Source organism: Anoplolepis gracilipes, chromosome 6 (genome assembly GCF_047496725.1).
Source record: "Anoplolepis gracilipes chromosome 6, ASM4749672v1, whole genome shotgun sequence".
Classification (NCBI taxonomy): domain Eukaryota; kingdom Metazoa; phylum Arthropoda; class Insecta; order Hymenoptera; family Formicidae; genus Anoplolepis; species Anoplolepis gracilipes.
This window is the reverse complement of record NC_132975.1, coordinates 2386206-2401834: the sequence shown is the minus strand read 5'-3', so window position 1 is coordinate 2401834 and position 15629 is coordinate 2386206. Positions and strand designations below refer to the sequence as shown.

Below are 15629 nucleotides of genomic sequence, written 5' to 3'. Positions count from 1 at the left end.
GCACGTGTAAATGCACGAAAATTTTTGAGCACCGAAATTCGTTATACTAGCACGAACATTTCTTAGTTTGTACATATAAGCTGCTAAACTTTTATATTAAATAAATGTTGTTATGAGATGACGTCAAAAGTCGATAACAAAATTTTAATTTTTTTCGTCTTTTACGTAAAAATTGGAATGTTCGTGCATTATTTCTATGTGTACTTTAATCGTGGAAAAGGATTTTTTATTCTGTACAACCAATAACAACATTTCGATGCCAAAAAAATAATCGGTTCGGTCGATAAAAAAAATGAGTTCGGTATCCCCTTAAAAATGCAATTAGTTATAGTAGCAGAAGTGTAGTAATGAAAATGTTTGTAGCCAATAAAAACATAAATTAAAAAACTTATTCACATAATAATTTATGGTTTTATTTTCTTTCTTTCCTACAAAATATTATGTTATAATACATTCATACAATCAAAATGGCCGCGTAACGCGGAGCCAAAATGGCAGCTTTTTTCCCCTGATTGCGGTACTTTGTAATCTAGTGACTCTACCACTGCTATATGTGTCTCTCTTTTAATTTACGGACACGATGTTCTTTGTTTAAAACAGGAAAGGCTCGCTCCAGTATGTTATAGAGTATGTCCAGTATGTCATTGTCAGTGGTTTCATATATCTTTTCGTGTAATATTGTGAAGAGGTAGAGAAAAGAGATATAACAGAATTATTAATGTTTTATTTGATGAATATGACAAATATTTACAAGAAAGTATTTTTAGTCAGTTTGTTTTCAATTATATGCCGATATAAAAATATGATTTCTAATAAATCATTTTTTTCAGAATTAGTGAATTAGTTGCCGCACAACATTTTCTGCAACGAAATTTTTTTTATCTAGGCTTCTAAGCTCATTTCTAAAAGTTCAAAAATATTTTTTCATGCAATTCTGTCCCGGAACCACCTATTTTATGTGTATAAATTGCAACTTTTATATTAAACAAATATATTGTTATGTTAGGTTAGAACTCGGTCGGTAGTCCAGCATCTCTTTAAGGTTTAAAATTTTTTAAATATCGCTCTACGACCATTTTTCGCAAAGATATATGAAGTTGAATTTGACCATTTTGTTTTTAATTCAGCATAAATTATAGCGTTATTTTTTCAGTTTTTAAGTTTTTTAAAATATTGGTGCAATATTATTAATCCCATTGCAATTACAATATTTCTATGATATCGTTTATATTGCATTGCAGTAATAAATCCGTTGCAACTTGTAAAATTGTAATTTATTGTAATGCAACTGAACAGTTCTATTTTGTACAAGTATTATCATTTCGATACAATCAATAATATTTTTATTAAGAGATTCGATGCTTATTTATTTCTATAGCTATATTTTAGGCATTGACGCTCTGAAGCATTTTATCTTTTTTTGACATATAATGAGAAAAAAAGATAGAATGACACAGCGCGTGAGCGCCAAAAACGAACTCAGCCTACGTGTCATATTCTCTCAACATTATAATTATACGTGTATTTGTTATAATCTTATATTTGTTTCATTTTTTTTATAAAAAAATGCATAAAAGGCACATTTGGATAAAGAGACTTTATTTCTCCATGTAATAATTTATATTTAAATTCAAATTTTCTAGAATAAACACAAGATTCTCAATTGACAATAGATAAGTCTATCAGCAAATACCCAAGTCACTACTATGTAACTTTATCAGCAAATATCCAAGTCACTACTATGTAATTTTATCAGCAAAAAACAAATAAGTCTGTCATATTGATGAGAATCCATCATATGAATAGAAAAATAAGTTTCAATGAGCTTGAACGTGGCGGTCGCGGTCGTAAATAATAATGCGATTACGCAACGACTTTTGAAATTGCGGTCGACCGAGTAATAAATCCGCCATCAGACTTCCACCGCCCTCTTCTTCACGACCATAAATTCTAGTTTCGCACGATGCTACATGCAGTTAGCTCTGGTTTGTTCACCGTTGTCTTCCGTCGTGTCTGCCGATTTTACAGTATAAACAAGGTAATTATCTTTTCTCGCGATTGTATCTTGTAGTATTCAATTAAAAACTCTCAAATGAAAATTTCGACTTTCATAGTTTTATCACAATTGGTTTACTTCCGTATTAAATCGCGAATATTGTAAAATCAAATAAAAATATATATTTGTAGTTTCTACAAATGTATTTCCAAACAGAATACAACTCATCTTTAGAACTAGATCGATTAAAAATGAAGATAAAAACCGAGTATAAAGTATAAACCAATCTCAGATTATAGTGTATGTAAATATATTGGTAGAAAGCTAAACTACATCAATAATTATTTATAATATAAAGTCAGCAAACGTTTCGATTTCTGTTTCCTTTTTAATCTAACAAAAATAATTAACGATTAATAACATGACAAAAAACGGTAAGAACCAAAACTTAAAGTCGCATAAAATATAAATGCAGCAAAGTTTATCGCTATAAATAAAAATAAAAATTATAAAAATATAATGATGTTATACTTAGTCTTTTTTGTCTTCATTTTTTATTACTTCGATTAATTCAAACAGCACAATACTATTTACAACAAAATTTTTAATATACATACATAATTCGTCATTTATAATTTAGTCTTTTTTCCCCGGTTAAAACAATAAAATACTAATAATTTTACTCATATATTAAAAAAATACTGCAATATTATTGATAAAAATTAATTATCAATAAGTTAATCGAAATTTAATCGAAATGTCTTTTCGAAATTTTTATCTTATTTATTCTATAAACTATAAATTAATCTAATAATTTTTAAAAGTTAATTGTGATAATTTTTTTCAGAGTAAAACGGATAACAGGTATTCATTCTATCATTAAATTTTTTTAGGTTTAGATTAAGATCTTTTTATAGTTGGCAAGTGTTATGTGTAAATTATTTTTTTTATGTTAAGTTAGATAAGAATTTTATTTTTTTCTTGATGAATAATAACTTTTGTTGCGCGTACTATATCTTGAATAAATTTATTTTTATTTAATTAGTTGAAAAAATATAGCATAGTTAAGAACATAGTTTATATAACTTGCTTCGAAAAAACATATAGTCAAAAGTGCAGTTTCTATTTTAACAATAAGTGATCCCGCAAGTATAGGTATAATCACATAAATATAATCTGTCTTTTATTAATTTTGACAGTATTCGAATTAAAAAAAATAAATAAATGCATTTTTGTTTATTAATGATATTAATTATATTTTCTTTTATATGTAACTAAATTTTCATTTTTATACATTTATTATACTTTTTTATTTAGGTTTACATTATTGTACTTTATTTTATTTTATGCACACATGACGCAAATGAGAATTTAATTAAATAGTATTCATATATATGTTTTGTACATAATCATAGGAAATATAACTGCTATTCAATTTGCAAAAAGTATACGAGTAAAAGTATATAGAGTTATTTAATGAAACTCTCACTATCCTTTTTTAAATAAACGTAGATGTCAAATAAATTTCAAAATAGATTTATTAACTTTGATGTAGCTGATCCAGTTCCTGCTTAATTATCGTTATCTTCTTTGTTGTGTTATGTCTTGTCCGTTTATGAGTAGTGTATGTCTATAATTATGTAGATCTATCTTTCTTTCTGTCACAGTTTATGCTCGACTTTTATTTTTCGTGTTTTTTTCCTTACTACAGCTATATTGAAGTATGTCATCAGAAATTACATGAATTTTTTTGTTTTTCTTGCGTTGAAGTAAATTAATTTCTTCACGTTTTTATATGTAATAATATAGACTAATAAAATATAACGAAAATTTTTTGAATTTATTGATTAATAAATAGCCGTAAATGTATCGTACGATCTTTGATAAAAGGTTATATAATTCTCGTTTTTGACACAATTACGATTGCAATAAAGAAACTAGCAAAAATAGCAGCTTTGCATTTCATTGTATCTAAAATGATAATAATGAGAAGGCTTTTGCTTACTTCGGCATAATTACTTGATCTTTTGATGATCTTTTATGATAATGACGTAAAAGTGATAATAGGTTATTGCTATTGCGGCATGACCGACTTTTATCGAGGATTTCACGAGTCACAATTGACGCGTACGCGTGATCAATCTGCAAGTCTGCACGAGACTATCGTAATATGACACGTGACAATACGTGACAAGCTGTAAATGTAAGTGTATGCAACTGAATGTAAGTTGCATATGTATGTATACAAATTATATTTTCACAATTTTGATCAAATCTTAATTATTATTTTAAAGAAAAAACTATAAAAGAAGAATGCAAAACTTATAGCTACTACTTACATCTGTCTTTTATTGTTTTGTGTTTTCATCCTATATTTTTATAATTTTTTTTTTTATATTAATATTTTAACATATATTTTCCAGATGGTAAATTTAGACAAAATAATTAACATATGGAAAGCTGCTGATGCTGTGACCTTTGATGTTGATTCAACTGTCATTAGAGAAGAAGGCATTGATGAACTTGCAAATTTTTGTGGAAAAGGAGAAGAGATCTGTGAATTGTATGTGTTTCTTTTGATTGATTATATTTCACGATTCAATTTTGTTCATAGTGCTATAACATGGATTCCAAATCTTTCGTCTAATGCAAAATATTAATGCGACATTTTTTAGGACAAAGCAGGCAATGCAAGGTGATATGACTTTCCAGCAATCTTTGTCAATGAGATTGCAGATAATAAATCCAAGTTTAACTCAAGTGAAAGAGTTCTTGGATACACATAAATCTAAATTAACGAATGGTATCAAGTAAGACATTTATTTTTTAAATTTAATATGAAAACAAATATCAGTTTAATATATTATACGTTGTATTGATATTTCAGAGAATTGATATCAGATTTACAAACTCGTGGGAAAGATGTATTTCTTATCTCTGGCGGTTTCCACTGTCTTATTTTGCCAGTTGCTACCAAATTAAAAATACCATCTGAGAATATTTATGCTAATAGGTTGAAATTTTATTTCACAGGTAAGACTATATATATAATATATATATAATAATTTCTTAAAAAATATATATACACATAACTATATGCTTAGGAGAATATGCTGGATTTGATGAGAATCAACCAACATCTAGAAGTGGTGGCAAAGCAGAAGTAATACAGCATCTTAAAGAAACAAGAGGATATAAAACTGTTGTACACATTGGTGATGGTTCAACAGATTTAGAAGCATCACCACCAGCAGATGCATTTATAGGTATGTAGAATGTTCATTTAGGAATTTTTTTTCAAAAACTGCTTTATTTTAGAATCTTCCAGAAATGTTTAAAAATATTTTATACTGAAATAACTAATTACACAATAAACACAAATAAATTCATATTCAATATTTATTTGTTTATACAGGATTTGGTGGTAATGTCATTCGGGAAAGTGTAAAATCACATGCAGAATGGTTTGTGATAAACTTTGATGATCTTAGGAGAAGTTTATAAGTGTAAAATAGAATATGTCTTTGTATATACTTGAATAAAGTCTAAGCACACTCGAAAATTGTGTTGAACGAAAAAGGAATACAAAGAAATTTAATGAAGAAAGTCTCAAAAGAGGACTGGAAACATTCGTCTTAATGTAAGATTTTTTGACGTAATATAAATTTAATAAGAAACGTACTGCAATGTCCAGTGGTGGCTTGCATATGACTACTTTTTATTGTATAAATTTATTTTGTCTGTGCAAACCTATTTTTTTTATATTTTTATTATTCATTGTCTAATTTTTAATTTAGAAAACAGGGTGTGCTCGGACCTTTTGTTAAGTTGTGTGTGTTAGTATGTATGTATGTATGTATGTATGTATGTATGTATGTATATATATATATTGTATATATACATAATATACATAATATGTAAATATAGTGTGTGTATGTATGTACATATATATACATGTATGAAATAAATGGATTAATATAAAAAAAGACATAACTACATAAAGTTTCAAAAATATGCAGTATAAATTCATAAAATATTTATTACAAAAACTAATTTTTTATTTTGCTTTAACCCTTTGAGTCACGAATTTTTCTAATTGTCAGTATTTTATAAAATTTGGTATATAAGAGTTTTTGGGGTCGTTGATTACGAATCCGTTGTCAGATTTTTAAAATTCAAGATGGCGGATCCAATATGGCAAACGAGATTTTCAAAATTTTACTTCCGCCATATTGGATCCCTATATTAAATTTTGGAAATTAAATTTTTTTTCCTTTAGATTCAGATTCTGCGATCTAAAAAAACCTCCAGAGAAAAAATTTAAAAAAGAATACAACTGTTACTTTCAATTTAGAACAGAAAATATTGTTTTTTATATATTTTTTATCAAAAAAGGATTTAACAAAAACAACACAGTGAAAAATTCTAAAAAAATTCTGAGAAATACTTTAGAGTGTACTAAGATTATAAAAAAATTTCCGTATTTATTGTCATAATAGATTAGTAGAAAATGCATTTTTTTGTAAAAAAGTACTTTGACTGTTTGTTTATATATGGTATTTTTGCAATTAACAATTAATGACTGTTCATATTTTTTTACACTTATTGATGTTTTAGAGACTTTGTTGAAACAAAAAATCCGGTATTTGTTGATAAAAAAAAGTAGTTAAAACAATAAAAAGACTACGAAAAAAGGGTTAATAAAGCTATATGTATAATTAAACTTGTGTTTTACATTTTTCTGAAAATGAATTGGACTTATGATAAAACTTTAGTTGTAATTCATGTACAAATGCGTGCATATATATAATTTACTTTAATACATTTAAATGGAAAAAATTTCATACAATTTCTTTTGATTGTATAATTTAATATCAGTGAGAAATCAAGAATCTCGAGTTAAAAAAATTATCGTGAACAAAGTGTGCTTAGGAATTAAACTATATAAATTAAAGTTGAACATAATTTAAAGAACATTATTTATAAACAATATATTTTATTCTATTTATAGTACATGAAATATGATAAACAATAACTTTTGATATAGCAATTTCTTTATGTGACATCTATATATATAACATTTTATATCAATCATGAATTGCTATTGTAATTTTAAATTCTCTCTCTCTCTCTCTCTCTCTATATATATATATATATATATATATATATATATATATATATATATATATATATATAGTTTACAACTCTGTACATAATTACATTGCCAAGCTTGTATACAAAGTTATCTAATATTATCAACAAATCGAACATCAGCGAACGATAAAATCCCAATGCAACGATATAAAAGGCAATGAAATACATATATAAGTTTTATTTTTTATCAATTCAAACTGATGATTGCCGTAAAATCGGATTTTCTTCAACAATCTTTTAGTTATCATCGATATGTTTTGTTTTGATGTCTTATAATGTTGATCTCCAAGATCACATATGTTTTAATATATATTGTTCCATAATGTGATAATTGACGATAAATTATGTATTAACACTTAATTTTTCTTGTTTTTTTTGCGAAATCCACTTTTGTATCTTCTGTTGAAGTTCGACATTTGATTTTATCATATCCATAGTAAGAGGAGATCGATTAAAAGGATCAGTTTGATCACTCAGTAAATGTCTGAAATATATTGACATATATAATATTTTATACGTTAATATTTTATTTTAATATTTCGTATATTAACCTTGCTATAGTTTGACGATCAATAGTTATTTTTGACGATGGTAAAATTACAGGATCTGTCATAACAGTTGACATAATTGGATCCAGAAATTCGTCGGGAATACCGATCAAAATTTCATCTTCCTCTCGCTTTTGATTTGCAGCCTTTTCCACACTCTTTGCAAATTGATCCAAATCTCCCAAGATTCCCACACCACCAATACGAACTATATGACGTATTTATTTGTTTTTTAAATATATTTTTACATTTTTACTCGCCATTTTTAGTCGCCAGCAGATAAATTACAGATAAAATTAAGAAAGTGTAGAAATGCTTACCAAGCACATTGTCAGCAAGTTTAAAAAGTTCCGGGCTGTAAGAACGTCCATCTTGTGACACGGCCAATGTAAAGCTTTCGTTTTTACTCAAATTAATGTAGATCTCGCATATATTCAGCACCAAATTTGCTGGATTAAATGCATATTCTTTTTGATCGTTCACCTAGATAGCGAAATTATGATAATGTGACATCATTTTTAATGATATTTACAAATCTTTTAAAATTACCTTGAGATTTTTTTTATTTGGGCCCACCAATTGCAATAATAAATAATTAAGCATAGAAGCAATACGATCCACCATGGTTGGATGGCAAAAGATTGATTTTATTTCGGTAGTCAACATTTTTATTGTTTGTATAGTTTTTCTGCCCAGAATGTTATCAAAGCGAGCAATCATACCAATGTGTTGAAGATAGCCTGCCTGCTGTTCGCGTTCATTTGGTGGCAATTTATTCCACTCTCCGTTTTCCCTGTATTTATAAAAAATAGAGCCATATACTTATTTAATGCAGATATTTTATAAAGCATTTTAGATTATATTATAGCATACTTCAGAAAAGATAATGTACAATAGAAAAAATCCCATCATGGAATTTTAGCAATACCTAGCTTGAAGCATTTGTTTTAACTGTGCCATATTTGACAAGGCCTCATCCAGAAGAAATACAGCGTCATTCATTAATAAATTAATGAAACGTAAGAATAGTGGTGGCTGAACTGCTTCCATGTTATTTTCCGCTTCTTTAGCTAAAGTACTGACGTATTATTATAATTAAATAAAATGCTTTATCTCTCTGATGTTGAATTTTATGAATATAGAATGAAAATATAATGATTAAACATCATAATTTTACTCACATAAAATTATTACGATACTCATCGAGCTTCCATAGGTAATCCATTACAATATACATCGGACGACGATAGTTGAATTTTTGTTCAAATTGTACACTTTGCCCTGTCATTTCGATGCTTACAAATACATGTAGCAAATTAGGGATTATCTATTTCAAAATCAATATATATATAGAGAGAGAGAGAAAAGATAGAGAGAGAGAGAGAGAGAGAGAGAGAGAGAGAGAGAGAGAGAGAGAGAGAAAGAAAGAGAGGCATTAATTGCATCTTTTATTAATGAACTCTACATACAATTCTGCTCACCTGTTGTTTGTGTGGATGAAAGAGAAATAACTGTTCCCTATGGAATGTTCCTAAGTTGGGTATTGCTGGAACAATACTCTCATCTACAGTCGGCAAAAGTGCCTCCAGACTTTCGGCTAAACGAGCACGTAAATGTGGATTGTACAAACGATGTTGAGACTCCATCAAAACTATAATCTAAAGGAATCGATGTATAAACTTAATAATCGCACAAAGATGATGTACAACTCATTTTCAGTCTTTACTTACTTCTGTCAAAATCGGATTTAGAAAACTGGAACCCTGCTCTTCAAATGTATTTGGACTAAAGCGACGTAAAAAACATAAGAATCCAATAGTGTTTTCTATTACGAATTCGGGAATGCATCTGTGAAAATAAACTTAAGTTCATTGTTATATTTACAGTATATACAGGATGGTCCATTTGAAACAATATGGTCAATTTTCTCGTAAACTAAGGGAAATATCGAAAAATGGTTCAGACATGGTTTCGAAGGGGCTATAAGATGGTGCCATTGGTTTGATTTTGGATAATCATTTGAAGGTCACGTAAAGGTCACCTCAATTTTTTTAAATGGCACCCCTTATTTTTTATTACATATTCTTGTAGACAACGGGTTAATTAAAACGACCTGACTAACCAAAATCATTCAATTTATTCACACGACGTTTCGATCATATGGTTGTGGTCCTTTTCAAGTGTAAACGTAAATTAAGAAAGAGAAGAAAGAATCCAATGGGACATGTTTAAAAGTAGAACTTAATTATGGAACAATTAAATATGTCACTTAGTTAAAATCAACGGTTATTAAATTTGAGATAAACACAAACAACGAGACATGTCATGTCAGCATGAGTTTTTAAACGAAACTGTCTAGGACTGTGTAGGACAGTTTCGTTTAAAAAACTCATGCTGACATGACGTGTCTCGTTGTTTGTGTTTATCTCAAATTTAATAACCGTTGATTTTAACTAAGTGACATATTTAATTGTTCCATAATTAAGTTCTACTTTTAAACATGTCTCATTGGATTCTTTCTTCTCTTTCTTAATTTACGTTTACACTTGAAAAGGACCACAACCATATGGTCGAAACGTCGTGTGAATAAATTGAATGATTTTGGCTAGTCAGGTCGTTTTAATTAACCCGTTGTTTATAATTAAATACTAGCGACTTTAATCTCTAACTTATAATATTCTTGTAGCTTACCTCGAGAGTTTTCCAAAACACTTATGATAAAGTATTTTTCATTAAGTATTTTTTTAGTTATGAGACTTGAAAGTTGCAATATTTTGATATAAAATACAAGATATCTCGTAAAATATTCATTTTTCGATTATCTTACCCTAATACTTTTATACATAGAATAATGAGACGAATCAATTGGTGTAAAGAAAACACATAGTTATCTTTAAGAAAAAATCTGAATTTGCAACTAGCACATTCAGTTACACATTTTTACTTTAACATAATTATGTGTTTTCTTTACACCAATTGATTCGTCTCATTATTCTGCGTATAAAAGTATTAGAGTAAGATAATCGAAAAATGAATATTTTACGAGATATCTTGTATTTTATGTCAAAATATTGCAACTTTCGAGTCTCATAACTCAAAAAATACTTAATGAAAAATACTTTATCATAAGTGTTTTGGAAAGCTCTCGAGGTAAGCTACAAGAATATGTAATAAAAAATAGAGCGTGCCATTTAAAAATATTGAGGTGACCTTCAAATAATTATCCAAGATCAAACCAATGGCATCATCTTATAGCCCCTTCGAAACTATGCAACACATGTCTGAACCATTTTTCGATATTTCGCTTAGTTTACGAGAAAATTGACCGTATTGTTTAAAATAGGCCACCCTGCTGTATATATATATAGTACCTTAGTGTAATCGGAACAGTCTTTGGTAATGGGAATGTAACAGGTATATATCGCTTTGGCGCAAAGCTTTGCATGTTTTCTTTTTCAGTTACAACATGTAAATTTACTTGTATTAACCAAAATGCTGTCATTGCGTGAAATTTTGCCAAGTGTTCCAACATTTCTGGTACTAGAAGGCTCGCTTTAAGAGACAAGTACCTGTATAGTATAACACAAATTATGATAATGTATGGGAAAAAAATAAAAAATGTATGTATTAATGTGGTTGTATATACTTCATCATCTCGGTCTCCATTCGCTGCGTTATGAGTTCCACCACTTCTGAACTACCACCAAAACGAGCATCATTGTAAGCTCTTTGTATCCTAGCTAAATCTTGATTTGTTCTACAGAATTAAAAATGACAAAATTTTTTACAATGTATTACTATTTAAAAAATTGCAGGAAGTAATTATTTCTTTATACCTTAAAAATTTGTCGAGTATAACTCTGTGGCCAAGATCTAAAGCACGATGTGTAAGGAAAAAACATTCTGTTGTAAATCCAAATAAATCCGCTACTTGTCGACTCTCTCCTTCTGGAGTTGGTATCAAACAAGTTTCTGAACTCAATTCTTTCATATGTATACCACGTTGTAAACTCTCAGCTTCATCCTTTGCCTAATGTAAATATATATAGTAGCACTAATTAAATATTTATTCTTATATATATATATATATAAAAGAATGTAAATATATGTAACACTAGTTAGTAACACTATTTACTTAAATCAGTGTATATATATATATATATATATATATATATATATATATAATATATATATATAATATATATATATATAATATATATATATATATATTATAGATTCAATATTTAAACTAGTGCCTGTGGCACTAATCATTATACATTGTAACCTTTTAATAGCGCGAGGTTCAGGGTTCTGAATGTAATAATGAAATTATCCCCATTTTACTCTCAAAGTATGAAATTCAAGACCATAATAATATCATTTCATCCATTTATTTGGATTTGCTATTATGAGGTATCAGTGTACATAAATATCATATGCAGTCTTTCTTAAGCTTTTAAAAAACCAACCTCAGCACAACAATATGTAGGATCTATTTTTGGTATTTTAGTATCATTAAATTTGACACAAAATGGTTGACAAAGACGTAGCAATACATTGCCCACATTCAGCATGAAACCATCCGACACGCACAATACTCCAAGTAGTCCTACTTCCATATGAGAATTCCAAAATTTTCCTCTATTTGCATTTGTATGAAGGCAATTACTCAGCCATTGCAAAGTTAAATGACGAACTTCTGTCGAACACTTCAGTAAAGAATGAAAAACCTTGTGTAACTGTTCATTCAGACTATTCATAGCTGTCCATATGGTACCTTCCATTATGAGTGTATTTGGCTGTGTTATTTCAATAATGTATAAAGCAAAAATTTTATAATTTAAAATCTTATTCTACTAGTAAAAAAATTGTCGTACTTGCCGTATAGGTTTATCAAACATATCATATGGATCTTTAGGTGTTTTTGGTAAGCAGCTTATACTGAAGAATGTACCTAATAATGTATCCGAATATGCGCAACCTTGATTATTTTTTGGTCTGCTATGATAAATTATCAATTTTGCCAATGGTTCAATAGTAGAAAATATATGCAGTAAAACAAACCACTGTTGACGAAAAGTAAACAAATTACTATGATCTGCTTTTTTTTTAATAATATCAAGAACAGGAGCAAATGACTTTATAATTATATCTTCTACATCACTTTCTCTATTTGCTGCTATCAATTCTTCTATTATATCATTAACAAATAATGGTAAATCTGATTCTGATATATCACCCATAAATAAAGCAACAAACTGATTGTAAACCTGGACAAATGATAATACATAATTATTATAATATATATCCTGCTAATATATCTTGTTGTAACAGTAATAGGTTTTAAAAAAAAGGTTTTTATAGAATTATATTGAATTATCAAGAAAATATACCTCTTGACATTGGAATAAATCTGGTTCTTGTAAAGCTGTGTTGACATTTCTCAGTACAATTTGGCAGGCGTTTCTTATAGTATGTTTCAAGTCACTGGTAATCTGATAATGTTTTAATCGACAATAGCATTCATAAAGGTAAGTTATGACCTCTGTCTGAAAAATGTGGCCATCAAGATCTTGTACAATATTTTGTACTGTAGATTTAAGATCTGACAGCATTAAACGCTCAAAGACAGCATGTTCAATTGAATCAGCTTCTATGAACACCAGAGATCCTTGTGCATAATTATCTCGATGGAGCGTTAAACCAAATACATGTGCCACGAGCTGATTAACTTTGTCATCTAAAATTTTGGATTCTGTCTTTTCAGATTTATTATTAGTCGTGGCCAACAATTTGCTCATATAATTAGTATTGTTACTTTCATCATCAATCGTCTGATGTTGAGAAGAGAATGAGACAGCATCATTATCCGTGGAAAACAATCCAATGAACGGATTATCTTTTATATTGTCACACATTGTTGAATTCTTTTTTAGAACAAGATTTCCGTAACTAACATAATTAAACTACAAGCAAATTAACACTTTTCATCATTGTTTCAAAAGCTATTTCACGATTCACAATATTTCTGGTATATACCATATACACAGTATATACAGTAGCGCAACTCTGGTAATTTCGGCGTGGATAAAAATAGAGGTGAAATCACATAGTGCGGAATAGAAGTAGAGATGTTTATCGACATTCGATATTATCGAATATTCGATATTTCTTACACTTCGATATAAAAAAAATATGAATAAATTATCGAATGAATACTTTTGAACTATTTAAACAAGTCATAAAAAATGAATATTTTTTAAAAGTGTAGCCCAGTTTTAACGTGTTAGAGTTCGGTCCAAAGTCCGTGTCCTCAATCCGAGAAATGTTTAGCCAATCAATTTGCAGTCTTTTTAACTATTCTATTGCATAGACCTTTAGGTCTATGCTCTATTGTACAGTAGTATTGTAGTATATATATATTATATATCGAGTACAAATTAAATTCTAGTGCAAAAAATATGCATAATTATTTTCATAATGTGATTTTTGTTCTGTGATTTTATACAATACTTATATGGAATACTTATATGCAATATTTCTAATTATATGCTTTAATGTATGCTAAATATATTTTTATTTAGCTTGATTGCGTAAGGCGATTTGAAATATATTTTTACTTTAATAAATTAATTTTAATAAAATAAAATACTTTCTTACATTTCTTATTATAAAAAATTATTATAAATTAATTATTATAAAAGTTATAATAAAATGTTCATAATACAGTTTTTTATAACTTTTATAAAAAATATCGATTATTCGATATTTTATTTGATGTATTGAGTATTTATTCGATATTAACATAAATATTTTTTAAATTGATGAATATATTCATATTCGATATTTTTTCTCGATATCGACATGTGTAAATAGAAGTACGAAATAGAGGGTATGGCATAGAAACAGCCAATCAGAGCTTAAATAGACACTGCGGCAAATCTCTACTTGGTTGTTTCTATGACGCACTATCTATTCCGTACTTCTATCATAGTATAACTAGTAGGGCACTCTTTGGGCGCGTTCGGGGAGACATTATTAGCGCTAACAGTGTCATTCTATCTTTGTTACTCATTAAAAGTTGAACAATGATAGAATAACACTGTTAGTGCTAATAGTGTCTCCGCGAACGCGCTCTTTGTCGGCACTTTGATTTTTTGTCTTTGATCACGTGGTATTTCGCCATGTTTTTGGACTAATATTCAGTGGCGTATCAATCGCTCAAGGAATCTGCATTACATTTATGCCGTGAAAAGAATGTATAAAAATTTTATAAATTTTAAAAAATTAAAAAAAGTTACAAAATTATGTAAAAAATAAAAGAAATAAAAATAATTTATAGTTTTATATTCACAAATATATTATAGTGTTACCTCTGTGATGCACTCTCACAGATTTCACACTATCCAACAATTGTCTGATTGGTTCCTTCCAAAAACATAGCGGATGCGCAGAACGGATCGACACAAACCCCGAAAAAGCTCGGAGTGCCCCTACTAGTTATACTATGCTTCTATTTCGTACCATGTGATTTCAGCCTAAGCTGCACATGCGCGAGTGAGGTATGTAATCAATCACAAGCAATTAATCTTTTGTTACATGAGCAAATTAGAGTAGTGACTACGAGTGTGAAATAATAAAATGATAAAAGAAGAAAGTAATAGAAGAAGTTATAAATTTTGCAATATACAGGGTGTCCCAGAAGAATCTTCCGTCCGTAAAATGACGTATTTCTGACACAATTCTAAGACAATTTTTCCTTTACCAAAATTTGATTTGAAGCGTAGTTTTTGTGTTATAAGCAAAAATAGTTAGCAAATCACGCGTCGAGTATAGAAGGCAGGCAGGAGCGGCGCGGCGCACCGCGAGCGCGGGCGCAGCTGACCGTCCGACTCATGCGGCGGTAATCACTCGTCGAACGGTCAGCTGCG

General features: G+C 28.7%; 2 protein-coding genes across 5 annotated transcripts; one reads left to right on the top strand and one right to left on the bottom strand.

Annotated features, from left to right (window-relative positions):
• Positions 1–1633: 1633 nt before the first annotated feature.
• On the top strand, positions 1634–8776 carry Aay (phosphoserine phosphatase). 4 transcript variants are annotated; one of them, XM_072894017.1, is made up of 8 exons: positions 1636–2038; positions 2844–2860; positions 4064–4219; positions 4420–4559; positions 4672–4806; positions 4884–5029; positions 5101–5262; positions 5412–8776. In XM_072894017.1, exons 3-8 carry the CDS (start codon positions 4208–4210, stop codon positions 5498–5500), a joined length of 684 nt encoding a protein of 227 aa, XP_072750118.1. In that variant the 5' UTR covers positions 1636–2038; positions 2844–2860; positions 4064–4207; the 3' UTR covers positions 5501–8776. The 4 variants fall into 4 exon arrangements, with proteins under 4 accessions (XP_072750117.1, XP_072750118.1, XP_072750120.1 ...); XM_072894018.1 differs by having other exon boundaries at positions 1639–2038; positions 4064–4199; XM_072894019.1 differs by lacking the exon at positions 4064–4219 and having other exon boundaries at positions 1638–2038.
• Ube4a (Ubiquitination factor E4A) lies at positions 7493–13788 on the bottom strand. The gene is made up of 14 exons (XM_072894015.1): positions 13092–13788; positions 12576–12968; positions 12168–12497; positions 11535–11728; positions 11345–11455; positions 11070–11267; positions 9429–9546; positions 9180–9356; positions 8880–9025; positions 8627–8776; positions 8248–8491; positions 8019–8181; positions 7702–7906; positions 7493–7634 (listed from the first exon to the last, which is right to left on the bottom strand). The coding sequence occupies exons 1-14, from the start codon at positions 13614–13616 to the stop codon at positions 7493–7495; spliced, it is 3096 nt and encodes a 1031-aa protein (XP_072750116.1). The 5' UTR covers positions 13617–13788.
• Positions 13789–15629: the final 1841 nt, after the last annotated feature.